The 25,180-nt window shown below is 42.9% G+C and overlaps 1 protein-coding gene and 1 long non-coding RNA gene across 3 annotated transcripts in view; one reads left to right on the top strand and one right to left on the bottom strand.

Moving 5' to 3' along the window:
* The first annotated feature begins 3,286 nt into the window (after positions 1 to 3,286).
* LOC138412046 (uncharacterized) overlaps positions 3,287 to 25,180 on the top strand; it is a 29,944-nt gene continuing 8,050 nt past the window's right edge. Inside the window, exons 1-2 of one of the 2 annotated variants that reach the window (XR_011244568.1) lie at positions 3,287 to 3,407; positions 17,239 to 17,556. This is a non-coding gene — a long non-coding RNA (uncharacterized lncRNA). Of the gene's footprint in view, positions 3,408 to 17,238; positions 17,557 to 25,180 lie in introns of those variants that run through there. The other variant, XR_011244569.1, reaches the window with a different exon arrangement.
* Positions 4,234 to 24,613, bottom strand: pipox (pipecolic acid oxidase). The gene is made up of 8 exons (XM_069534624.1): positions 24,378 to 24,613; positions 22,664 to 22,812; positions 19,519 to 19,732; positions 16,565 to 16,747; positions 14,603 to 14,755; positions 12,286 to 12,435; positions 11,258 to 11,333; positions 4,234 to 4,794 (listed from the first exon to the last, which is right to left on the bottom strand). Exons 1-8 carry the CDS (start codon positions 24,486 to 24,488, stop codon positions 4,664 to 4,666), a joined length of 1,167 nt encoding a protein of 388 aa, XP_069390725.1. The 5' UTR covers positions 24,489 to 24,613; the 3' UTR covers positions 4,234 to 4,663.

Genomic DNA, 25,180 nt, shown 5'->3' with positions numbered 1-25,180 from the left:
CTGAAGGGACAGTGTTTAAAAGGAAGAGTAGAAATGAAGTGAGTCCGGTCAGGACTGCTTCAGGCTTCAGGCTTCAGGCTTCAGGCCTCAACACAAACACAGACGCTGCTCCTGGTGTGGGGGAGTGGTTTGTTGATGGTACAACTCATGGACAGGAAGTGTTTAATCGTTGTGTGACAGGAAACGGGGGTCACAGTGTTTGCGAGGATGTTCCTCTTGTGTTAGCAAAGACCAGAGCAGAGCAGTCAGAGTTGACACGTCCCCTTTCTTCTAACAGCAGGCCGCAGCGTCTCCTCGTGCACGGCTGCAGGTCAGCTGACACTCTGTAGCATCAGTGTGTGCACAGAGCCCTGGGGTGCATGACGCTGATCGAGAGGACAGGTGCAGCAAAGCCTGGAGGGCGGGTGCAGGCTGACCTCGTGTCAGGGCTCGTCTCTGGGGTTGTGTAGGAGTGTTTGGAAAAGGCCTGTGAGCTACAGCTCTGCCCTGTGAAGGTCACCAGCAGCTCCTCACGCTGCACTGCCAGGTTCTTCACACATCTAGCTGCTCAGCAGCGTGCGTACTCACAGCTCGGTGTTTTATATTATTATATCTGTCGCAGCAAGTCTGTTCAGTAGAAATTAAAAGTAAAACACTGAAGACAGTGTCTGGTTAATTTTAAAGGAGTTGAGTTTTAATAGCAGTTGGACAAATTCAGTCTCTGGCGTCCCAGAAGCTCAGGGACAACACGAAGCTGTTAAATCATCTGAGCTAAGGTTGCTCCTGTGCTGTCACGTAAAGAATAAGTCTAGATTCATCCTTTTATTTTCGGCATCAACAAATCCCATTTCATTGTGAGCTGAGTTGTGTTGTTCTCTCTCTCTGTGCTTTATGACTCTTGACTCTCAGCCACGATGATGTCTCAAGACAAAGATGGACAACTGTGGTTTTAAATTCAGTCTTTACTTTACTGGCTGCAGTGGTGACAATCCAGCAGAGAGGAACTGGTTTATATGAAATGCACAAGTGGAGGCAGAGGGTGGGGTGTGGTGGCGGAGGGATCTTAAAGAACCTCATCTGGACATGCACGGTGATGAGGTTGTGTGTGCAGGTAGAGGTGAAACGTCCGTAGTACCACACAGCAATGAAGTGCTGACAAAGAGACGACTGTGATATATGATCGAAGGATGTTCCATGTTCTGTGTATTCAATAGTTACTGGTTTAAATAAAACTGAAGTGAACTGAAATGCAGAGTTGATGTATTCATCAGTTTGACAGACTTCTTTCACTTATTGTTGATATAAAAACATTGATCAGTGCAATTTAACATTATTCCGCAGCACATAAATGCTACGTCATGACTTCATAAATGTGAGCACATGCAGAAAAATATCAACTTTGATAAATGATAGAAGAGCTCTTTTAACTTGTTTATTCAAATGTGTTGTGCACGTTCAACTTCAGGCCGACCAGTGAGTACCAATGCTCTGTCCCACGTGTGATCATAAACGTTAATCTACGAACTAAACATTTACTAACTACTTGTTGTATTGGATGAAATAACGTGACTGTGATGAACCCTTCTGCTGGTTCAGCTGCGACTGAAGGAATCTCTGGTCCTCGGTGAAAAGACGTGAACTCACCTGGCAACCAACAGAACAATCTGTTGTTGTTCCCATCAGCGGCTCAGAAGAAGCTTTTTTTCAGTCGCTGAGGCTGATTGCTGCTCCTGCTCACGTCTGCAGCTGCTCTGGCTGGTATTTGGTGAAAAAGGTTAATGAAGGACAGTGATGTTTCTCAGACAGGTGTCACGCTTCCTGTCCGGCTCATCCACACTCGCCAGGTTCAGTAACTCTGAGTGTGTGTGGAGAGAAACGTCTGTTCCGGGGAACTTCTTACCCACAGAACTCGAAATCGGTCGTGATGATTCTTTTTTTAAAAAGAGGGAACACACATGTAGTCGTAGATGACTGGAGGTTCTGAGTGAAACCCAGAAAAACTATTGTTTTAATGAGACACTGAGTAACTTGGATATTAATAGAACAATGCTTAAAGCTTTTACTACTTCTACTAGCTTTTACTTTAAGTACTTTAACTACTCGCTGCGAGGTGACAGTGTAAACCACTGCAGGAGAACTGGCTCTTCTGGATTACTCCAGATTTAAAAGTGTCTCAATTGAAAGTGTCTCTAACGTGTGTCTGTCCATGAATGGAGACAGTTTAGGGTTGAGTGGCCTCACTGGAGCCCGGTGATTACAGCAGGTCGCCCCAGAAGAAGCTGCTGCTCTTCACACATCACGAGAACACGTCGGAGCTGAATCAGTTCCGATTCGACGTTGCTGTGAATATATTCACACACGCACTGTTTGTGTTCGTGAGCCTCTCTCTCTCCGCTGTCTCGTCTCCTCCTGGGCGAGGTTCCTCACTTCAGGTTGACTCTGGCCATGTGAGCATCCATCACTGCGTCATCTCTGTTTGCATTCTGAGGAAAGCGTCACTTGTGATCTCTGAGCTCGAGTTGGCAGAGGCACATTTCCAGCGAGAGAACAGACATGACACTGCGCTGAACGCTTGGTTATGTGGAAAATACCTCTGCTGTCTGTTTCTCTTTGTTTTTATCTGTCACTGTGGTGATTTGAGAGATGGCTCAAACGGTTGCCCCCCCCCCCCCCCCCCGGGACATCCTTCAACGGTGGTACCTCTCTTTTGTCCTCCTTTATTCTGCTCTGGTTTTCAAAGGGTCTGGTGGAGGAGAGGTGTGTGCAGACAGCTGCAGCGCCTCGTCTCTGCTCCATGTGGGTTCCTCACAGCTCGGCTCTCAAAGTTTCTATCATGTTACTTCCGGAGACGTTTCCAACTGAGGCTCTTTCTACCAGACATGAATTGGATTTCAAACTAATCCTACAATTACCAATATTACCAGAAAATTTACATTCTCCATCATTTTCTCTTTTTCTTCCCCTGGTCTGACGCAGTTTGAAGCAATAACTCAGAATCTTCACCACGAGTCACACTTTTGATTTTGAATCAGAAAATTAGAGGAAATAAAACTTCTTCTTTGTTGTTTCCTCCCAATCCACTTAAAGTCAGGTCACTTGAAGATCATGTCTTCAAAACAAATGACTTACGAGAGTCTTGGGACGACAGAATGTTACAGATGACTCCGGACGTTTTTATGAAGAGAGTTTTCGTTTTCGATTATCAGCTCCTTGTTTATTATATCTGTATCTATACCTGTTATTTCCTGTTTTATTTTGTAGTAGTTTCTGCTCCTTGTGTGTTTTCCACCTTGACTTCCTGCCTTGATTAGCGTCACCTGTTTGTCCCCTGCCACGTGTCTCTAGTTTGTCCCAGTTCAGTTTGGATCTAAGTCTCTGTGCGTCCCTTGGTCTTCGTCAGGTCGTTGTCGTCGCGTCTCTTCCCTCAAGTGAGTTTTCTAGCGTCTTCCTTGTTTTTGCTGTGAGCACCTTTTGAGTTTCACTGGTTATTTGGATTTTGTTAGTTCTCTGTAAAGAACTTTGTCTGAATTAAAGGACACTTATCGTTAAAACCTTCTGCTTCTGGAGCCATGGTGACTACAGTATTTCCACCAAACATTTCATAACATTCCGTCTGTACCCTGAAACCCAAAGTGTCAAACTTGCTGTATAAACATAATTGGATAAAAAAAGGATTCCTCTTCTTGTAAGTGAACTTGATTAACAACAATGCACCTGAATTAAGAGTTCTAATCACCTGGCCAACACTTTGTATTACACTTTTTTTCATGTGCAGCAGAAAAAAAGCTATAATTTATTATTTATTCAGAGTTTAGTGGGTTTTTGGGAGCTGGACATTGTTCCACAGGCGTTGTAGTTAGAGCTGCATGATGATTATTGGTGGCTGAATATTTGCATTAGCATGTTTAATGTATTTTAAAAATCTTGCAATTTGCATAATGGTCCTTTCTAATCCATCTGAAGTCACTTCGAGGCGAGGGAGCAAATGGTTCACTGATCTCAGCCATTCCGCTGCATAATTTTCCCATTCCTGCTGATGGCCCTGGTTGGCATCCATTGTAATAGGCCCGACTGATTAGTGATTTAAATGTTTACCAGCACATGGAGGAATGGATCCAGGCAATAGGCCACCTCTGATTCATAGACTAATGGCTTGATGGCTTATGTCTTTTTAACCATCTCCTCAGTTAGCAAAGTGGTGAATTCTGGGAAGTGAGAGGGTAATTTCCGAACGCATAAAATCATACAGGACAATAAGAATATAGCTTTTTTATTACCATCCAAATGTCTCAAATGGGTGATTTTACAATTGCACGACAAATTTTTCCAATCTTCCAGTTTAAAATCGAGGCAGCGTTAGTGTTAGCTGGTAAATTAAACATCGTTCTTGTTGCTTTCGGAGAACAACTAGACTTCTTCTACACGTTCTCATGTCATCCATTCAAAAGCAAGTCTGTACAATGGGAGCTGGGTGTCATATAGCACCGTGCACCGAGCATATCACAAAACTGCAGAGTGTTAAAAACAATAGCGATGATCCGTCTACGCTTGATGTGCAAGCTCTGCAGCTCCTCGTGCAGACACTTGGACCTTACTTTGTGTATTTGTGTATGTAAGCTAACATTTGTAAAGACCGTGCAGTTGTGAGTCACCTCGATGACATTTTGATGCTGCAGCCACGGCTCTACAAAGCTGATTTGGTCTTTCCTTCGAAGCGTCTGATTCGGAAAGGTGAAAGGTCATAGGAGGACACTTTTCCCAGGCTGAGTTCACACAGGAGCTTGCCGATGATTGGTCCAAACTTGAAGCCATGTCCTGGAAAAGAGAAGTCACGATGATGGGTGTGAGTGTGTACAGTACAATAGGTCATCAAACCATGTCCGATGAATTACTGCATTAATGTTAGCAGGACTCTGCCCAGCACCTTGTCGGGAGCCTATAAATAATCTACATCTCTGGGCCTTTGTCTGAGTCAAGCGATGGATACAAGCCCCACGTGAATGAATGAATAAAAGAAAAGAAAACGCTGTTGCGATGCCTGTCACTGAGCATCTATTCACTTTAGTGAACAGGGACCAAAATCTAAATAAGGATGATTTGTCCTTTCTCTGCATAATGGTTTCATGTGCTCAAGCCCAGGGACCGAGATGAGACAGCATCTCTTTTTTTTTTTTTTTTTTTCAAAATGCAGCAGCCTGACTTTGCCTGTTGCTAAGGTCTGAGAGGGAAAATGTGAATGTCAGCGGTGCTTGAGGAATGCAGCTCAGTGCCATCTGACAAAAGGTCTCTGAGCTCCCCTGGATCCTGTCTGGCTTTGAAGTCATAAAAGCTTGGCTCTGACAGTTTGGCCACGTGAATTCTCATCTCACCAGAGAAGGAGAATGGAAAACCTCAATAGATGGCCGAACCCACAGGGTGACTTTGTAGCCATGGCAACCCCCCAGCACTTGCTTTAAAGCACTTGTGTTGGGCTTTGATGACAAATGCACATTGTGAAGGAGGGGGAGGAAGGCAACACACTTTTTTTTTTTTCTGTATTATGGATAAGCCCTGTGAACTTCTCCAGTGTGGCTCTGAGCTTCTTTGCTACCGCTGCTGAGAAGCTGGAGAATGAGCACGGTTCAGATAATATTTGAACACACGTCGGAAACCAACACACTCAACGTACACAGACATTTAGATTTCTGTATTTACCAGTGAATGATTGTTTACTATTGGAGGGATACGCAGAGGACGAATTCCACACTGTTAGGTGTTCAGTTGTGTTTTCATGAAGTAAATTAACATCTCTCTTTCTGCATTTAAAGAATTATCCACATTTGCACAGCCCTCAGCTGTTCTGTGTTTTTTTATAACTGCAGTCGACATCTTTGACATACTTGGTAAACAGGAGCACGCTGTCATTGTGACCTTGAAGATCAAGTATTAAAACTGAAACCTCAGTTTCACTGTTTACTCTGCGAACATGGGCGAGGAAACTAAAACCGAGCCGCTCCACAGCCGTCCGTCGTCCAGCGAGGCCCACTGCCCATCCTCCAGCCAAACAAATTACCTTTGAATTTATTCAGCATGATCATGCTCCCCAGGAGGTCAACCCATTCATTCATTCTCAATGTCAGCCTCACCCATCTTTGCCGTGATACAGAAAAAAATCTCCTGGTCAAAAACAAATCTGGCCAGTCCAAATCACTATGGCGACACAGCCGCCTCCGCTGAACAAAATGGCTTCACGTTGCTCATGTTTCGTTTGGTGTGAAAACCGGCTCACACAACATTCACTTCCCCCCCCCGAAGGCCCCAGAAACCAAAATCATTAGTATGCAATTCATTCGTATCGTGTTGTCTTCACACTTCTACTTCTGTTATCCGGCTCCGCAGCAAGTAGAGAATTGTGAGTGAGTTATTAATTTCAGACATAATTAAGTAAAGGACATGACGGGATGGAAGAGTGCCAGGACACACTGCAGGTAATTGTAGGAGAGGAGAGGTGCTCGTCCACCTTTAACAATGGACGAGAACTAATTAAAAGTTAAAGATCTATGTCCCTTGAATATTTGGAAGGCCTGGTGTGTCCAACTGGAGCCTGTGGATATTCTGCCGCTCTGTGATAGCACTGTGATAACGGTGACTCCTGATCACAAGACAATAGGCTGTGTAGTGTGAACAGAAAAGCAAAGTGATGACTTTGACTGTCCTGTTCATGGCAGAAGGAATATTGTGTGTGTGTGTGTGGCGTATATTGTACATCCCAGGATTTCTATGTATGATGTGGATGCTCAGGTTTCCTCCCCGGACTCAATAATGAAAAGTGCAGATTTGAAGGGTATTACACAGATTGTACCATGGCCACTTGTGATCAAATTAAAAATTGTTTTTCATTTGTAAGACCCTGTTTCCTGAACCACTCAGGAATATTAAAATCTCATTAATCAAGGATTAATCCCCTTTACCCAGATCAAGAGGTCTGTAGTTTTCCTAAGATATCTAAAAACTTTGATTTTCTGTTTTATAGTTTGAGTTGATCTTCAAATTGCTCACATCGTCTGCTTGTTCCATCCATCACCCATCCATCATCCATCCATCCGACTATTCATCATCCATCCATCTTGTCACTTTTGTCTCTGAAGAAGTGTTTTAACTTTTTTGTGCTCTATAAACATAGTGTGTAGATCATGATGGTGGATCATAGATTGTGGATGATGGAGGCAGCTGACTCAACCAAACACCCTCCTCCTGTTTGTGGTGTTCTGGTGTTCCGGTCGGGTCCCCAGTGGGAACACGGCGTCACTGTTTCCTGTCTCCCTGTAGACGCGGACGTCTCGTGCTCCTTCGTGCTGCACGGCCTGGATTCATCTTCCCTCTCAGGGGAGGGCTGCTGGGCGCTACCTTCCCTTACCTTGTGAGCTAAGCTAGTTTAGCCTCCCTGCATTAGCTGTTCAGATTCAGGACTTTCAGATTCATGGGTTTTCCCCCTTGAGAAGTGCTCCACATACGTTATCATCTCCCTGCATGAGCCACCTGCTCCTATCTGTAACGGTCGTGTTCAGAAACACCAGCGTCCCTCACGGGTCTATGAGACTGAGTTTGATCGATTTTTATGACACGATGGTTCAGATTAAAATATCTCAACAACCGGAGGACGGATTGAAGATGAACATGTTTCCTTTCACAGTGACTTACTTACTGTGTCAGTTGCTTCTCATCTTCTTTGAAACGTGTTGTTGGTCACTTTCGTTTTCTTTACCTCACTGCAGCACAGGGACGACAGCTGTGCTCACTAGTTTGTCCACTTCTTTGTATCACACTGAAATGTTGCTGGGTTTTCTGAGTGATGTTTTTCTCTGTTGGATGAAATAATACCTTGTTTGGATTTTGAACAAAAGTCAAAACTGATTCTGCCTCTTTGAATGTTAGGAGTTCTTTTATTGATTATATCACTAGTGGTTATTTTCTACTGTTCAGTTTTTACTGTTACTTGCCTTGATGACTTTGCAATATCGGTGGAGGAGTAGATACAAATACTTTAATTTAGCACACGCAATGTGATTCACAAAGCCTGGAAATAATGAAATTGAAAGGTTCATGCTAATCAGCACAGCGTTGTACACAGATGGCTGCAGGCATCGTGGAAGAAGAGAGGGTTTTTTTTTTCTGCTTGTGTTAGCATGTTTGAATTGACAGAAGCAAAAATAATCTTGTCAGCATAATAACAGCCATCGTCACACCAGATGCAGCGCACCTGAGCGCTCGTGCCACAGAAGACACAGCTCTCACCTCCGGCCCGACATTGGTCCGAGGCATCTCTTCCACCACTGTTTCAGTGGCGGAGGTTTCATCCTGAACTATTTCTTCTTCATGTCCTGCCATGCCATTTCACTGGGTGTTTGTTTTCTGCCACAGCATTTACTTTCCTGCGTATCGTGTTTCTTTGAGTTATATAAATATTTCTTTGCTGTAGCTCAACAACATGTTTGTTTGCTTCTTACACTAACACCTCCAATTCCATGGCATTACATTTTTGCGGTCACCCTGCGCTCTGTAATGCTTCGTGGCGGAAACCAGTCACGCACGCAAAACACTCATTTAAATACTACTGCCACTACCATGTTTGCACAATTATTTTAGGTAGATCACCTGCAAGACGCCCACCAACCAAACGTGCAATCTGTGGATCAGGCCGTTACTGTAGATGCTGGGTTGATTTCTGAGGAACCACTATAAAGGGAGTTACAGTAGTCGAGGCGAGAGGAAATAAGGGAGTGAATTTATCCAGGTCTGTACATGAGAGAGAAGACTTAACCGTGGCTATATTTCTTAAATTATAAAAACACAATGTTCTTGTCCACATCGGGACAAACAACATTTCCTGCTGGAGCTGCCGACGAAGAAGTTAGATTAGTTAGTTTTAATATTCTGTGTGTTTATCTTCTTCCTAAGGCGCACGGAAGCTTAAATGTTCTCCTGATTACTGAGCTTGAACATCTATCTATTTTCATCTATGTGAACTTTTACTCATTCTAGGAGAGAAGAAACCTCTCCACCCACTTTCAGCCTGGGTCATGGAAGCTATCAGTGATCCTGTTTTTGCGGATTTAATAGCCTTAAGCAAAATCACCAGTGCATCACTAAATGATGTCCCCTGAGCCCAAGCCCTTTGACTATTAGTTCCACTCAGATTCATTTCTCCGAGGGGGCTGGGCTACACCTCCGTACCCCAGCTTACCCCATCCTGCTCAGCATACCTGTGTTAATGACTGCTGGATGCTCCACCGGCTCTTTTTTTTTTCCCCAGAGGAGCTTCGAATTACCCACTGCTGCCAATTCAGATAACCTGATCCACACATCAAGAACCTGTGATAAGAAAACTATTCGGCACTTTTGAGTCCCAGGCAGCACGTTACAGAAAGATGGCACTTTTAAATATCAGGTCTGACTGTGACAGATAACTTGATTTTATTTTCACTTTGTTTCTCTGACTGAATCATGGTTAAAACCTGGTGACCTCACCCTCTCATAGAATTCAACAATCGCCCATTTTTCTTTACCTTCAACTTCCCTTTGTGTGCTCATAATACGCTTTCCACTGCAGGACAGCTCTGTGATGTTTTTACCATCACCCTGCTTCTTTCCTCGTCTGGTCGAGGCACAGAGCAGCTGCTCAGTGCACAATACCATCTGTACACAAAGCTCCCTCTTTCAGATAAGGAAACCCAAGGTCAAACCTCAGCTCTCATTCAACCTTGTCGCTGGTTCTGTTCGGCAAGAGTGAAGAAGAGCAGAGCGAGAGTGGAAAAACTTAATTTATATAGCACCTTTCAAAACACAGTTACAAGGTGCTTTACAAGACTGAGCAAAAAACAATTTAAAAGCAATTTGAAGATCACGCAGCGATCAACACAGATACAGACATAACTTTCTTATTTTTACAGATTATTGGTTGTAAGAAAGCAGCAGCACTTAAGAAGTTCTGCTCAAAACCTAAACGGAATCAGTAGAAAAAACTATTTAAAAGGACGGGATTAAGTACGGACACATTTAGACCGAAAAAAACACTATCTCTGGTGAATCGGCCTTTAAGTGTGAAGTTAGTTCTGTTTTAACACGCGGGAGTTATTCTAAGGGCTGATGGAGAATGTTCTGTAAGTTCACAACTAGTGGAAACAAGTTCTTTGTGTCTCCCTCTGCATTTACTGCAGGAATGAACCGGGGACACAATCTGTCAAACAGCCACGAGGAAGGCTGTCACAGACGATGAGCTCAGAAAGACTGAGGTCTGGAAAATGTTAAATGTCAGAGAAAATAATTAAGTGAGAGGAATGAGTGAGAGAGGAATCGACTTGCTACAGTAACTGTAAGAGTCAGCTAGCGGCCACTGGGACGCTGAGCTGTCGACAAACACACAAGGAAACAAAGGTTTTGTTGAGCAGCCGAACTCTGGTTAAGGCAAGTCGCTATTGCGGGTGAGAGATTTGCAGTTCGAATCGATTTACTGTTTTTACCACGAATGTACCAGAATCACTAATGTGAAGGGTTCGTTCAGGACGTGGCACTCGCTTCGAACAAGCCTTTTTTGTGTTTTTTTTTTTTATATATAATTTCACGATAATGTTCCGAATTTAAGAGAAGATGCATATTTTCATAGTTTCACTCACAGTATCAGACACACGTCTTCCACCACAGCACCTAAAGCCTCCAGAAACTGAAAACTCTGCCATTGTAGACACTGCCTGTCCAAATACCAGCCTGTTGACAAAGCTGCAACTACTAAGAATGTACTTTTCAGAGATTATTTCAAAAGCGCTCACAGACTCAAGGATTTATTTAAATACAGGAAACACATTCACATTCAACTACCCTTAGCTCTCCAATCTTCTTTAGTCCCATCAAGAACATTGGATTTCACATGTCACACCCTAAACCACTAAATTAAGACCTCACCTCTATTTGAAGTCATTTAAAATCTCCCTTCCTTGTTTGATATACTGTCATTTACCACATTTCCCTGCTTCATAGTTTCCCAAACAAATATTTGAGTTGGCTCCAGAATGACCAATCGTCCTGTACAGTCGACTTACAATGAGATTTTTGGACCTTTTATCTGATGTGGTTGATGTCGTAAGTTAAAATGATGTTGTTTCATGTGGTGTACCACAAGGAGCGTTATAATTTAGGGCAAAGCACCACTAGACCCCAGTGAAGCCTCACTGAACCAGTAGCACTGTGGAAAGGTCTTAGTTTTAGCACACGCACACACGCACACACTTTGATTGTGTTGTACCTGAGAATCCTGCTCCGATCACAATGTTACTGTAGGTGGGGTGGCAGTCCAGCACAAAGTGACGATCGGGCGTCAGCTGCAAAAACAACAAAACAGGAAGAGCCAGCATTGATGGTCGAACATTCAAATGATCATCCGGACACACTCAGACCAGCTTTGATCCGGTTCACAACTGCAGCAGGAGCTCACAGACTCTGTGTGTTGATGCTCTTGTTCAGTAATGCAGCTATTTGTGCCACAGCCGTCTTTCTCCTGTCTCTTCATTCCGCTATATGGAGACATGAATAGTGAACTGAGCAGAGTGTCCTTGGAACTGTTTGACAGGGACACACACACACTCTCTCTCTCTCTCTCCATATGGCCGTGTGGCCTTTAGAGCTGTATCTGTCTTTGTGTCTCCGTGCTCGATGTGTAGAATGTGTTTAACGGCATGAAAGAGTCCGATGTAGAATAACACAACGACCTCCGACAGAACGCAACATTTTATCAGAACTTCACAGACACGAGTCATTTGACTCCCTGTCCTGTCTGGACAATCACTGGTGATGGAACACCTCACTCGCTGTTAAGAGAGAAAAGAGCGTGACTGTCGGGATTTTCACTGGCATTGGACAAGGTCACAGAAATTATGTTTTCCTCCTCCAGCCTCAGTGTGTGATCGTTGGTAAGAGCAGCTCGCTGTGTTGCTGGAGGGTAGAGCGGCCACACACACACACACACACACTGACACTTTCACATCTAACCAACTAATTCCGCAAAAGTCATTTTGTCGTGCTTCATATAAAGCTGAATAACAGAGCTTTTATTTTTATATTAATTAACTGCTCAGGAATAAACTTGAACTCATGATTAACTGTGTTGTTGAAGATTTGCAGTCTTGTTGCCGGCTGTTTCACGAGCAACACAACAAGGTCTGGAGTTCTGCAAGTCGCTCAGGGATGCGTTCGCAGTTTATCATCCCAGCTCAGACACTCTGATGGATCGGGTGGATCAGATCACTATGGGCTCACGTGTTGATTCTCACTCACCGTATACATGCAGCTCTCCACCACTGCAGGTTCAGGGAGCAGGCCAGGCAAACAGCGGGCAATGTAGTGCTGGAGGATGTCAATATCAGACCTGTCTGTCTGCTTGTCTCTCTGGTCTGGGTCTGTTTCGCTGCCCATATGGTAACATATCTACACAAAGGATGACAACATCAATATCATTTATAAACCACGTGTTATGAGGTCTGTGCTGTGTACTGGCATTTGCAGAATTTCTATAGTTGAATGCTTTTGCATGCCTATATTTACTTACAACAAACACTCTGCATTTATGAATTCAGTTATCTATAGTGTTTGTGTAAGCCTTGATATTCACTGCCACCTCCGTCACCTGTTCTAAGCAGCAGGTGCAGCATCTGTGCAGAGACAGAGCGGAGAGGACGATATAAGCTTTAAGTCTCGTCTATAGTCATGTGGGAGTCAGAGACAGAGGGGAAAAAGAAAAGCATTTTTTAAAACTTTGCATGATTCAATTTTCTGTCTTCTTTGTGATTTCTTCATGTATACATACATACATACATGTGTGTGTGTCTAATATTCGAAGTGTTTCGACACAGACGACGTTCTTTAAATTATAAAAGTCGGCCCAGTGTGCGGGTCGAGGTCCGTTCAGTTGATGCATCAGTGGAGGGGAATGTTTTAGAAAATAATCAGGTGAAGTTTCGTCAGAGGTGAAGTCAGAAATGTCTTATCATTCACATGACTGCATTATTTACCTCAGCCCCTGTCACCAGCTTCAAAGGTAACTGAGGGTGAGGAGTTACACACGGGCCGAACTCTCACAGCTGCTTTCATGTGCTCTGACACACTGCACACAGTCAAACCCAGAGACAAGAGGCACAGCATGGGAGCTGAGGCATGACAGGTTCTCCGGTTTACACACACACACACACACACACACACACACACACACACACACACTGTGAGTAATTACAGTATTCTTCTCTGCTTCATTTTCTTTCAAATTATGTTAAATGGGCCCAATACTGGGCATACAGTATCTTTGGCGTCTGTGTCTCCCAGTGAATAATACGACGTGGCATCACCATCTGTGCCCCCCCCCCCTCTTCTATGCATGTGGTATGCTATTAGGCTGCGAGCTCCTGCTGGTTACCCATCATGCCCCAAATAGACATGTGCCATCGAACCAGGCGCAGCTCTTGTAACTAATCTGACTTTGGGGTGGACATATTGTATTTTACAGTGGAGTCTGCAGCTGTGGTTTTAGTTTTAGAGCGGGGAGCAAGTGTTCCATGTGACAGCAACATTCACCAACATCACAACCGTGAACACTCAGTCCACAGAACCCTGAACTGGACAATCAGTTGTTGTTGTTGTTGTTGTTGTGAACGCGCCTGTGAGGTTGGGAAAGGCAGTTTTACATATGAACGTCACTCCAGCCATCCCACTGCTGCTACAGAGCGCTGGTATAGTTAATTCAAAGGTTTTAACTACACACTGCAGTTTCCTTGAGCCCTTTACGTTAGTACGAAGTCGATAAAGACTCGAGATGTGCGAGCCACATTCAGACAAACAGATTTCTGGAACTAGGAGATAGAAGATGTGTAATATATAATGCAGTGAAACATTCATCCCTGTGTATTTTCTGACACTGGACCCTCCATGAAGTGATCTGAATCTATTGCAAATTTAAAAAAAACACGGATCACTGCGGTCTACAGGAAACCTGCTTCTTTAGAGACAATTTGTTCAACAGCGAGACGATCAGCACGAGCCTCAAGTCATGGCTGCGAAACAACCGTGTTTAAGTCCTGCAGAGTCACAGTCAGACTCAGTCTGAAGCCAATCACAACTTTGGGGCTGAAATTAACAAAGGATGCTCGCTCACAAAATCCCTGATCAACCAAGCTCAACAGAGCTTAAACTGCTCCGTGGAGAAGAATGAGGAAAAACCTCGCAGCAGAGCTGATAAGAAATTTCTACCGCTGCCAGAAGTCAACGATGACTAAACACTGAAAATAATTCAGGTCACTTTTGAGTTGAAGTTATTTAGTGTGTGTATACATTGTGTGTTTGTGTGTGTTTAAAATCAAGATCAATGGTTATTTATAAAAAGTAGAAGCTTTGTTACTCTATAATAAGTCCTATCATTGGATGCAGTGGGTGCACGTCCCGTTGTTTAATGCTGTGTTTGCCTCAGTGCTCACACAGCACTAATGCTGAGTAATGACGCCACAGACAGACCCCGAAAATCCAACAGATTAAATCACATGAAAAATAAATATTCAATATTCATGTCCACTCACACTGGGGTGTCTGTATCCAGAGTTCCTCTTACCTTCATCAGGCCCGGGTACTCGTTGGAGGGGAGGCCATAGATGTGTTCTTTGGCCTCCTCACACTCGGTCAGCAAGAAGCAGGGAAAACGCTGCTTCGCCGCATATGATCCCGGAACCTTTTCCTTCCAGTAGCACACGTTGATCTTCACCACCTATAGAAGAGAAAGCAGGAGAGACCGTTACTTACGCCTGGTTGTTACTTCACAAATACAGACCAGAGTGTATCCCATCGTATGGATATGTATTAAATATATATTGTATTCACAATATTGTTGATACATGAAGATTTACAAAAACATTTCAAATTACCTTTGACTGGTCTGAAAAACATTTTTACAAGTTTTTCTTAAACCATAACACACGTAAAGTTTCCACATGTACACGACACATACAGAATTTGTTCTGGCATCATGATGTTTTAATTATTAATTGGTATTTAATACTCATTTGCTGCACAACTGATCAACACTTGACTAGTTAAACCTGAATGGATACACACTGGGACAAAACAAGCAGCTCTAATAATAAGCATTACAACTCCACACTGGTTAAACCTTGAAATACAAACATTCAAAACACCACCTACACTCCGCCCCCCTCATCGGCGTCTTCTCTTCTCACCGATAAAAGGTGCGATTACAAAAGCAGCTCTGCGGCAGTGAGGCGAGAATTAGGATTTAATGAAATGTACACACGGTTTTACAAATGACGTCCATCTGAAGGTGGCAATAATACGGACACATTGTTCAGGAGCTTTCAGTGTAATGAACTAGTCGGCCGTGCACTCACTCCCAGGGACCATAAAAATTCTGACAGTAGTACTCTGGCGAGCCAATGAACTCGCAGCCTGTGCTTTTCTACCAGTTCACTCAGGCATGGCATTCCCCAGACCCCCCCCCCCAGCTTGCTGTGAGCCTGAATAATGCAATTCCAATATCAACTCCAGCTCTCCACTCTAACAGCTGTCTGCTTGTTTTCCCATCACTTTCTCTTTTCAGAATATGGCAAATTGCAAGATGGAAAAAAATAATAATAATAAAAAAAACTGCCTTGCTGACTGTGGCTGAATCCAAATGTTGGGACTTTACTGTTCTGGCAAACATTAACGGACGTTTACGATGATAACAAGAATAGGCAATTAATTCTAATTAGATGGTTCCAAATTTATTTTTTAAATCAATTGTTTTTCTAAGTTTATTGATCAGATTTCTTTATTGCAAATAGAGAATATAATATATATTTTGATTTGTGATTACCGGCACATTGGTTTTGTAAATACTGTGACGATCCTCAGTTGAGGGTTTAATGTTGACTCGTGCAAAACCAGTCAAGCTGGTGTGTGAGCTGCGATAATGTCGTTAGTGCCTTTGTCACTTGGGGAGGCACCTTTTACCTTTACAGAGTCAGATGTCCATATTAAACATAGTCAGTTTCATTTTTGCAGTAAAAGTAAAAGTAATCACCAGAAGACATCGTTTCAGGTGTTTTTTCTACTTCTGTGTCGAGCTGATATCTTTTTCAAGAATGTGGCCAATTGTTTGTGCATCTCACCTTGCACACGAGTGTGTGCTTTGATTGGTTTATTCCCACTGAGCAAACAGTTTATAACTGTGTTGAAACTTGGGAAATCAGTGTTCAGGTAATACAACGATTGTTGGCCAACCTGTTCAGCAATGAGCAGAGGAGGAAGCTGCTGCTGATGAATATATTTAATAGTTTATAGCTTGTGTCACTCCTAACATTTCAGAAAACGTAGGTTTGATATAATAATGAACTATTTAGGTTGAGTTACGGATCATGCATCCACTTGAAAACCCACAGTGTTTTGTAGATGTTGTACAGTGGACTGTATTCTAACGACGTACCTATAAAACCTAGTTTTTGGTATCACTTAATATATGTATGATAAGTTCACCCTGTGTTTAAAGTGTTGCGTATTATGCAGTGAACAATGTGAGTACCTCTAGTGGCAGCTGTAAGCCAGTGTGGGCCAGGAGTCTATTAGCCCAGGGTCCAGCGGTGATCACCACACTCTTGGCTCGATAAACTCCAGCAGTGGTCGACACGGTGACGACAGGACCAGGCTCGATGTCTGTGACCTTCTCTTTGTCTCTTATGATTCCACCCAACTTCTGAAACTGCCCCTGGGACAAGAAACAGACGGAACTTTATGTTATTAAATCCTTCAAACACAATGGTATGGATGAATCAATAATCACTTCTTAATCACCCTATTTTCTAAAGAATTAAATAACAAAATTAAAATCTAATGACTGAGGTAATCTTTTTAAAATTGCATATGACCTGGTCTGATACTATCTGCCCTTGTCTTTGTCTCCGTCACCTTCAACATGTCCTTCACAGGGCTGTCCTCTTTAACTACCTGTCATACTACTATCAGCAGATAATGTCCAGAGTACATGTCCAGCTGATGATGGTTATCAGCTGGACATGTACTTAGTGCAGATAAACAAATTACAATATATTGTGCACTCACTAGGCACTTTATTAGGGACAGCTTGAAACGATCCAATGGTCATGTGGGAGGAGTGTAAATCCTACATATACAGGTCAAAAGCTTGCGTTAAGGTTCATGTCAAACATCAGAACAACAGTTTCTAGTGTTTTTCCGCAGAATGGAGCCAAAACAGAAACTCCCAGTCAGCAGCAGATCTGTGGACGGAAACACCAAGTTGTTGAGAGAGGGCAGAAGAGAATGAAAACCCTTTGTGATGTGGTGGAACAGGAGAGTGGCAGCTTCAATGTGCATCTGACAACTCTGCAGAGATGATGCGATGCAGTCGTGTCAACATGGAGCCAAATCTCAGAGGGAATATTTCTTGTGGAACATCTTGTGGGATCAGCGACATGAAGAACTAAAGGCACGGAGGGGAAGTACCATGTATTACTACTGTGTACCTAATAAAGTGCTCACTGAATGCATTTATTCAAATAGGTATGATATGTGGATATTTTAAAATATAAAATGTATGACTTGCGACAGAGTGGTGCATTTACACAACAAAACAATATGTTCAGTAACCTGTGTGTATTTCACTCCACATACAACAGAGAAACGACAGTCGCTGGATTAATTTTGAATGGCACAGTTCCCTAAAGTTCCTATTTTCTTTATTCTTAGATGTGCCAATTATTCTGCCAACTGTTTTGCAGTAGGTCCAATTATATTATTTCAATCATAACGTAGCTCCAGAGGGAGAAATGTCATTATGAAAACTGCAATAAGCAGTCTTATATACTAACAGCAACAAACAACAACAACAGACATCCATATACCGTCAGATAATATCAGTGATGTACACAGTAATGTGTATTTGTCTCGGGCAGATGAAAGTAACATGAGCACTGTTTTACTCTGTTGTGTGGTTTGAGCAGGGGATTACAGAAACCTGATTTCCCCAGTGAGAGAGACAGAAACCTTGATGTACTCACTCAGCGTAACATGTGAGCATGTACTTGACAAAGACTTCAAACCGGTTTGAAATATTAACAGAATTTAGATAAAGTAAAACACACTAGAGCCGGACCTGAATTTGATTTCAAAGAGATAATAGAAAAACCGCACTGGGGTTGTAAGCCTCCACTAACCAATGCAGTGTTTGTCTTTTTTCCAGATTCATACAAGGTCACCATGACATTTACCTCTGACCACCGACGTTTATTCAGTATTTGGTCCAAGTGAATGTTTGTTTCCTCGAGCTGATCTTAAGATGTGATGTTTACAAAAAAAAAAAACCCTAAACATATTTAGTGAGGCCAGGTCGACCTCGACTTTTGACGACCAAAATCCAATCATCTCCTCGTTGAGTCCAAGTGACTGTTTGTACCAAATTTGAAGAAATTCGCCTCAGGCAGTTTTGAGATATCGCGTTCACAAAGAATGGGATGTACTGACGCTCAGACGACCCAAAATCTTAAAGCCTCCGACCACTGGCTGTGTCCATGATGGAGCCATGAAAACAGACGGACAGGCAGAAGACATTAACAAACCCTGGGCTAATGGAAAAAGGCAAATCAATTGCGACTTTCATTAAGACATAATATTAAAGGCAAGAGGCTATTAACGAGCCATGGCACGAAAGAGCACAAAGCAATGATCTGCTAATCTAATACATGTCTATCACAACAAGCTCTAATTTATAATTGACAGCTGCTCCACGGAGAAGCGCCTGAACATCTGTCCAGTCAATTGAATGTGGCACCTCGCTGAAACAACAAAGAAGTGTTCCGTGCTTGACCTGACAGCCACAGAGGACTCTGTTCTCCTCCAGTGCTCTTTCAGTCGCTGCTGACGGGATACAGTAATGTGAATGTATCGCTGAAGATACTCCTGCTATGAGCTATTATTAGATTAAAGCAATGGGCATGAAATATAAGCAATTATCCACGTCTGGGTATTTTTCAGCCCAGTTTTCTTTGTCGTGCTTGTACATGAAATCAGAAAATGTTTTGCTTCTTTTATACTTCATCACTTCCACATGCTCTGAAAGGCATTATGTTGCTATTAGGAGAAAAAAATAAATCTACAGTTCAGTTCAGGTTCATCAAGACGCAGATTGTTTGCGGGGCGTTAACTTCGCACAACTCCGTGATCGGTTTTGATTTCAGTCCCAGTGATGCATCACGTCATAAAAGCAATTTGAAGGAAAACTAAGACTTTGCATTGGGGGATCAGAAACACATCATATCCCCATATGTGGATCACGTGATTCACCTCGACCAGGGGAGCTCAGACAAAGGATCAGGATCAGGATGTTATTTGATCCTATAGAAATTCAACTATAGCAAAGAAAGCATGTTGCACTTTGACATCAAATAAGGTTCTAACACTTTTATTCATTTCTGATTCTGTCCCCCCACACCCAATGCTCTGTCACTGACATCAGTACCGTACCTGTACAGTTTTAAGAGCACGATCAGCGTAGAGAACTCCAGCAGTGACGTCCACCACCGCTCCGTCTCCCTCCGCCAGGTTGACGTGGGGGATGTGCTGGCTGAAGTTGTCAGGGGTCAGGGTCACCATAGGAACCTTGTTTTTCTGCAGGGTGCTCTTGAACAGCTGGTAATTCTCACTGTTCTCTGGTCCCATCACCAGGAGCCCTGTTTGTCTAAAAATCAGGGAAGACGAGGACAAAGGTTGTGAAAGCCCAGACATTGATCCGAACAGATGATGCATCCAGGGCACATATTCAGCCTGGGGGGGGGGGTAGTTTGGAAATGATTTGAAGAAATAGTAAAGGTATTGGCTTCATTCTGATCTTGTAAACAGTATACGTGACAATTGATTACAACTCAAGGGTCACTTACTAGCTCTTAAGGAGCTTTCAACCATATCTTATATTCAGAGTACAATAAAAAGCTCATGTGTCATCATGTAATTACTGATTTTTCACATATTGCTTTAATTAGATTTTAAGTATGTCTGATTAAACCTGATGAAGAACATTCATCAGTCATGTAGAAAGCTCTATTAAAGGCTAATAAGGAACCTTGAGTTTAAAATATTTCAACACAGAGACTCGGTTTAGTTTTCAGGTTATTCATCCTTTGTCTGTTTTTAAGTTCACCATGTAGACTTCACACTGGCAATGGAATAAAAATGGTCTTTAATAGAGCTGTTGGTTAGTATTGCCGTCATGGAGCCACCTTCCTATACATCCTTGAAAAAAAACTGATTAAATTAGCTGAAGGACACTGAGGTGCTGGTGCAAGAGACAGAGGAAGACACAAACAAACGACGGCCTTCTGCTCCGACACACCAGCTGAAATGTTCAGAGAGAGAGTTATAGATGTTCAGGTCTCAGAGCATGAAGGACGTATGCTTTACTGTCACTTTAGTAAAACTGTAACACGTTGGTCTCCCACGTGTCGGACACAAACGTTGGTATCAGGTCACAACGTAGACAACATTCGGCTGCAGATCATTTGTAGCTGAGCGTCGCTGTCAGCGATTAACGTTGATTCTGAAAGTAACTCGGTGACGGGCCTAAATGAAACTTATCCATTGTGTGTGCAGCTGCACGCTGTTGTCAGTAAGTACGGTTTGTGAAGTCTGCAGCACCACTGTCATAGACTTTACATAAAGACCAATGTACAACCATGACAGAGTGAGACATCCTCTTTCTCGTGGATCTCTTCATGTCACTGTACAGGATGCCATTCTCCATCTGAACTCTCTTGCTTTGACTTTGGGCCAAAAACACGTTAAATTATCATGAATAATGTTCTGTGAGTGTCAACGTAACTGGGCTGAGCGTTACCTCTACCAAAATCAAAAGCCTCTGCTTCTCTTCACGACTCCCCTGAACCAAAGCTGATGGCTTTACGCAGCCTTTCACCTGCCCAGAAAAAAGTGAAGGCCCCTTTATTAAGATTGATCATTATTATCATTATGTAAAAAAAACATCAGTCGTAAAACAACATCAGGCCGGACACAGAAAGTCAGACTGCAAACTTTTGATAAATACAATATCACAGAAAGTGATGTAATCTTAAAAATAGTTACTTTCCTCCTGGAGGTTAGTGGAGTTCAGACTGAAAGTATTACTTTTTGGAAAAAGAAAGAAAGAAAGCACAGAGCTACGTGCCTGCAGACATGATGGTCTGTTTTGTTTGTGTTGTTGGGTTTCAATGAAAAACACGAGAGGCTGCGATGTTCACTTTTAATTCTTCTGTGAGCGTTCGTGTTTCTTAGTGTGACTGACGTCTGTTCAGAGTCATTGAAGTCATTAGTCCTTTTACAATTCAAGAGTTTTTCATCTCAACTTTATGTCTTAATAATCTCACGACATTCGAATTCCTTCCTTCCAAATTTGTGATTTTTTTTTCTTTATCCCGCTTCCGTCCCGGTCCGCTGTTTTTTCTCTCTACCTCCAATGGCCCTTATATGAAGCGTAACTAAGAGCCCAGTTGTAATGAAAGGGAATTAACCTTTATAATAATCTTCATGGTGACATTTGACTGCACATCAAATGTCCGGTGAACAGTAAAACAGCAGATCACAGAATCTCTCAGACTAAGAGGTTGTGAAACATAGGGTCTAATTTAGTAATTCTTGATAGATGACCGACTTGCGCTCTGCCAGCAGTGTTTCCTGAGGGCTGCTCCCGACATCTGTCAGTAGCCATAAGGCACAGACACGCCAAACTAAAGGCTTCAGCCATCCATTAGTCTCTTTTTACGACCGTGTGCGTGTGTGCTTGTGTGTACGAGAGTGTGACAGAGGAAGGAAAAGCAAGGCAGGCATGTGTAAGATTGTAAATATTATTCCTCATTGAGTCTGGCCTATTAAAGCGGGTGATCGGCTGTCACCAGATGCCGTCACGTATGTGGAGAAGATAAAAATGGCTGCTGGGTGTATTTTAGCGGCGCTCTGGGGCTGTTTCGATGGCTCCATCTGTCCCAGAGGCAGCAATAGAAGTGGGAGGCATTACTCACAGCAGCCCAGACATTTCTCATTGTGATGCAGACATTTTTTTTTTTTTTGCCAGCCCAAGGGCACAGGTGGCTTTTAAGATGTGGACCCATCAGTCATGAGCGGTGGTTGGGTGCAGGGGGACAGGGAGGTGCACTGTTTTTCTAGGGAACATAATGTGGGCACGGCTCAGTCTCATGGACACTTACCCTGAGACGTGAATAATGAGTCCATGTTATTTGGCTGGCACTAAGAACACATTCGGTTTGCTCGGAGTTAATAAGACCAGGGAAGTTACATTGCTGCTGGAAGCATGGCCACAGTTTGATGCCACTGTCATATTTGTAAACACACAAACACCTCCCCGCTCGCCGAGTGAGAATCAGAGGTGTAGTGAGATGAAAGAGCCCCTGCCCTTCATTCAGAGGCATGGGAGCTGTCAAAGGGTGATTCAGTGACGCTGGAGGTAATGAGAAAGTCATGCATTTTACGGCTCCTGTGGATTGAGTTGCGGCTCTTGTGCTTACATAGCACCTTGAATGTGACAAATCTCCGCGTTCCGCTGAAGCTTTTGTTATGTTCTGTTTAATGGGTTTCTGTCTCCGTGTTTCTGCTGACTGCTTACCTGTACAGTTTGACGCCTGCCTCCCTCTCCAGCTGCGCCCACAGCTCGTAGCACTCCTCCATCATGCGGGTGTAGAAGTCCTGCTCGTAGGCCTTGCGGATGATGCGGGTCTGGCCATGGGAGCTCCCTCTGGTGTGGGGCAGGACGAACTGGAAAAGATGAACGCAATATGACATGTAGTAGAATAACCGTGGAGATTATGAACCTGTTTGTTGTGCACCTGTGTGTGTGTGTGTGCAAAATAGCAACACATGGATGGATTTTTTACTAAAACTAGTTTTTGCTGCAGATGATCAGCTCTTGATTGGTCCAAGGTCAAGGTGGACAAACATAAAGCACACTTCTCTCTCACACACAAACACGTTGACAACAGATCTGTGTGTCGTAGTAAAACTGCTCATTGGAAGCACAGGGAAAAGTAAAAAAAAACAAAAACAGTAAATCAGTTTTTGCTGTCCCCCGCACAGCAGGCAGACGCTGGCACAGCACCCCCACCGTCTATGTACCTGTCGTCTTTCAAGGTGTGCATGAGAGCGTGCTGTGTGCATGTGCTCGGAGGACTGCTAGAATCCCAATCTGTGGGAAACTGAACTAGAAATACGAGTATTTCCAGTTGCCTACTTCTGTACACAACATCTGAGGATACCTTGATCTGGATGCATGAGATACTTCAGTTTAGAACAGAGTACAGAGTAAATAGAGTACATGAAGAAAGTAAAATTACCTTCGTCAAGGAGGCTAGGTTTTAGCATAGTACTGAGAGCAGTATTAAAAAACTACTCAATGGATTGGATGACCCAAATACATTTGGGAGCAGATCTGAGTAAATAGGCGGATCCAGGAATCGCTTATGTTCTCATGAGAAGAAGAGTCAAATGTTTTGTGGGATTTATTATGAAACTGTGACAGGACAGTTTAGAATATGGCAGGGTGTAGATAGTTGAAGCGAACCCCTGCTTTGCACGTGGCAAGAGAGGACATTAGGTAAGATAAGACTCAGAAAAGCCCTTTTGAACTATGCATGGTGTCTTATTGTATAACAGGGAACACGTTTCTGACCAAAATACGTTTTCGTCTCTCTGTTACTTGGAAAATGTTTTTGTTGACCTTGACCTTTGATCGATCACCTCCACAAGTGAATCATCTGCTGGAGACACGTTAATCCCATATGTGTGTATGTGTTCTTGAGGTATTTTGTACATACACACACACACACACACACGAGTAAATACAGTGTTCGTCTCTGCTCATTAGTGCTTTTTTCAATTCATACACTTTTGTAGAAGTGATGCTTTACAATACACCAGTTCCACTTAAATGTAAAGTAATAATGATAATATTAACTATTATTATAATAATAATACAATTTGTGTTAATGATATTTTATGTTTCTACTTATTTGTTTTTATTAGCTTTTCACAGTTTTTAACTTAGGTAAAGTTTTAAAAGAGCTCAAATAAAACAACTGCTTCTTCTTATTCTCAGTATTATTATTATTATTAGGTGAGAAAGAAAAGTTTGAATCTTGGTCATAAGATTTCATCAGAATTAGCCCGAAAGCACAGTTGAGGATTAGTTAAATTCATGTTTGCACAGTTGATCACGGGCAACGAGCCACATAATCAACGTCTGCACAGCTGACGACGTTCGTCTGCATTCACTCACTGGAGCTTGTGGACAAACGTGACAGCACACAGCTCGGAGAGAGACACACCTGCTCCAGCAGAAGAGTCCTCTGGTTGTTCTGAGCCAGCTGATAGGCCGTGAACGAGCCCTGGACCCCGGCCCCGATCACGACACAGTCAAACTCAGCTGTGGTCGACATCTTCTTCTTTATTTAGCACCGAACACACACTTACACACACTCACACACACTCACACACACTCACACACTCTCTCACACACTCTCACACACATGTCTCCCTCATGCTCTTGAGTTCCGCCCACTTCCGACTGGAGGAGGAACCGAATATGCTCGGTTCATTGCGCCCTGAGCGTTGCCTGCCAGGGTCGCAGGTCTCATCCTGTGAGTTTGAGCTGAAACTGAGGTTCTGATGAGGACCGGGACACGGCTCGGGTGTGTGGATGTGTCTCAGGCTGAGAGGGAAATATAATCTGTGGGAGTGTGACAGGACACCAGTGCCTGATAGCTTTTTAACAGGGCCGACACCACTCCAATTAACATTTTACATAATTGAACAAAATTCAATTGAATTTCACTATTTATCAATTAGACCTCAGCAAGTGTTCCTCTTGTTGACTGGGCTTCATGTGACTCAAGCTACAGTTCATAAGCAGTGGAATTAACTTTATTGTGTTTTATTCTGGCATCAAATATAAATGTAGTAAATGTAAAAAGATGAATCAAATAATCAAAAATGAACAAATTTATTGAAAGAAAGTTATATAACAGAAACCATAACATATACCTAGTGTATTAAAACATATATAACAATATTATTATTATTATTATTCGAAGAAGAATAAGCAGGAGAAGATTATGTTGCCGATACACTG

The sequence above is a fragment of the Paralichthys olivaceus genome, chromosome 11 (assembly GCF_024713975.1).
Source record: "Paralichthys olivaceus isolate ysfri-2021 chromosome 11, ASM2471397v2, whole genome shotgun sequence".
In the NCBI taxonomy this organism is placed as follows: domain Eukaryota; kingdom Metazoa; phylum Chordata; class Actinopteri; order Pleuronectiformes; family Paralichthyidae; genus Paralichthys; species Paralichthys olivaceus.
The sequence above is the reverse complement of the archived record's forward strand: the minus strand, read 5'-3'. Positions and strand labels throughout refer to the sequence as shown.

What these genes read in the sequence shown, in the direction of transcription:
- pipox (XM_069534624.1), bottom strand. Translation starts at nt 24,488, where the DNA reads ATGTCGACCACAGCTGAGTTTGACTGTGTCGTGATCGGGGCCGGGGTC. An exon ending in GGACTCTTCTGCTGGAGCAG is followed by an intron (nt 22,813 to 24,377) that starts GTGTGTCTCTCT and finishes CATCTTTTCCAG; the next exon opens with TTCGTCCTGCCCCACACCAG. An exon ending in GATCGGAGCAGGATTCTCAG is followed by an intron (nt 4,795 to 11,257) that starts GTACAACACAAT and finishes TCTCTTTTCCAG; the next exon opens with GACATGGCTTCAAGTTTGGA.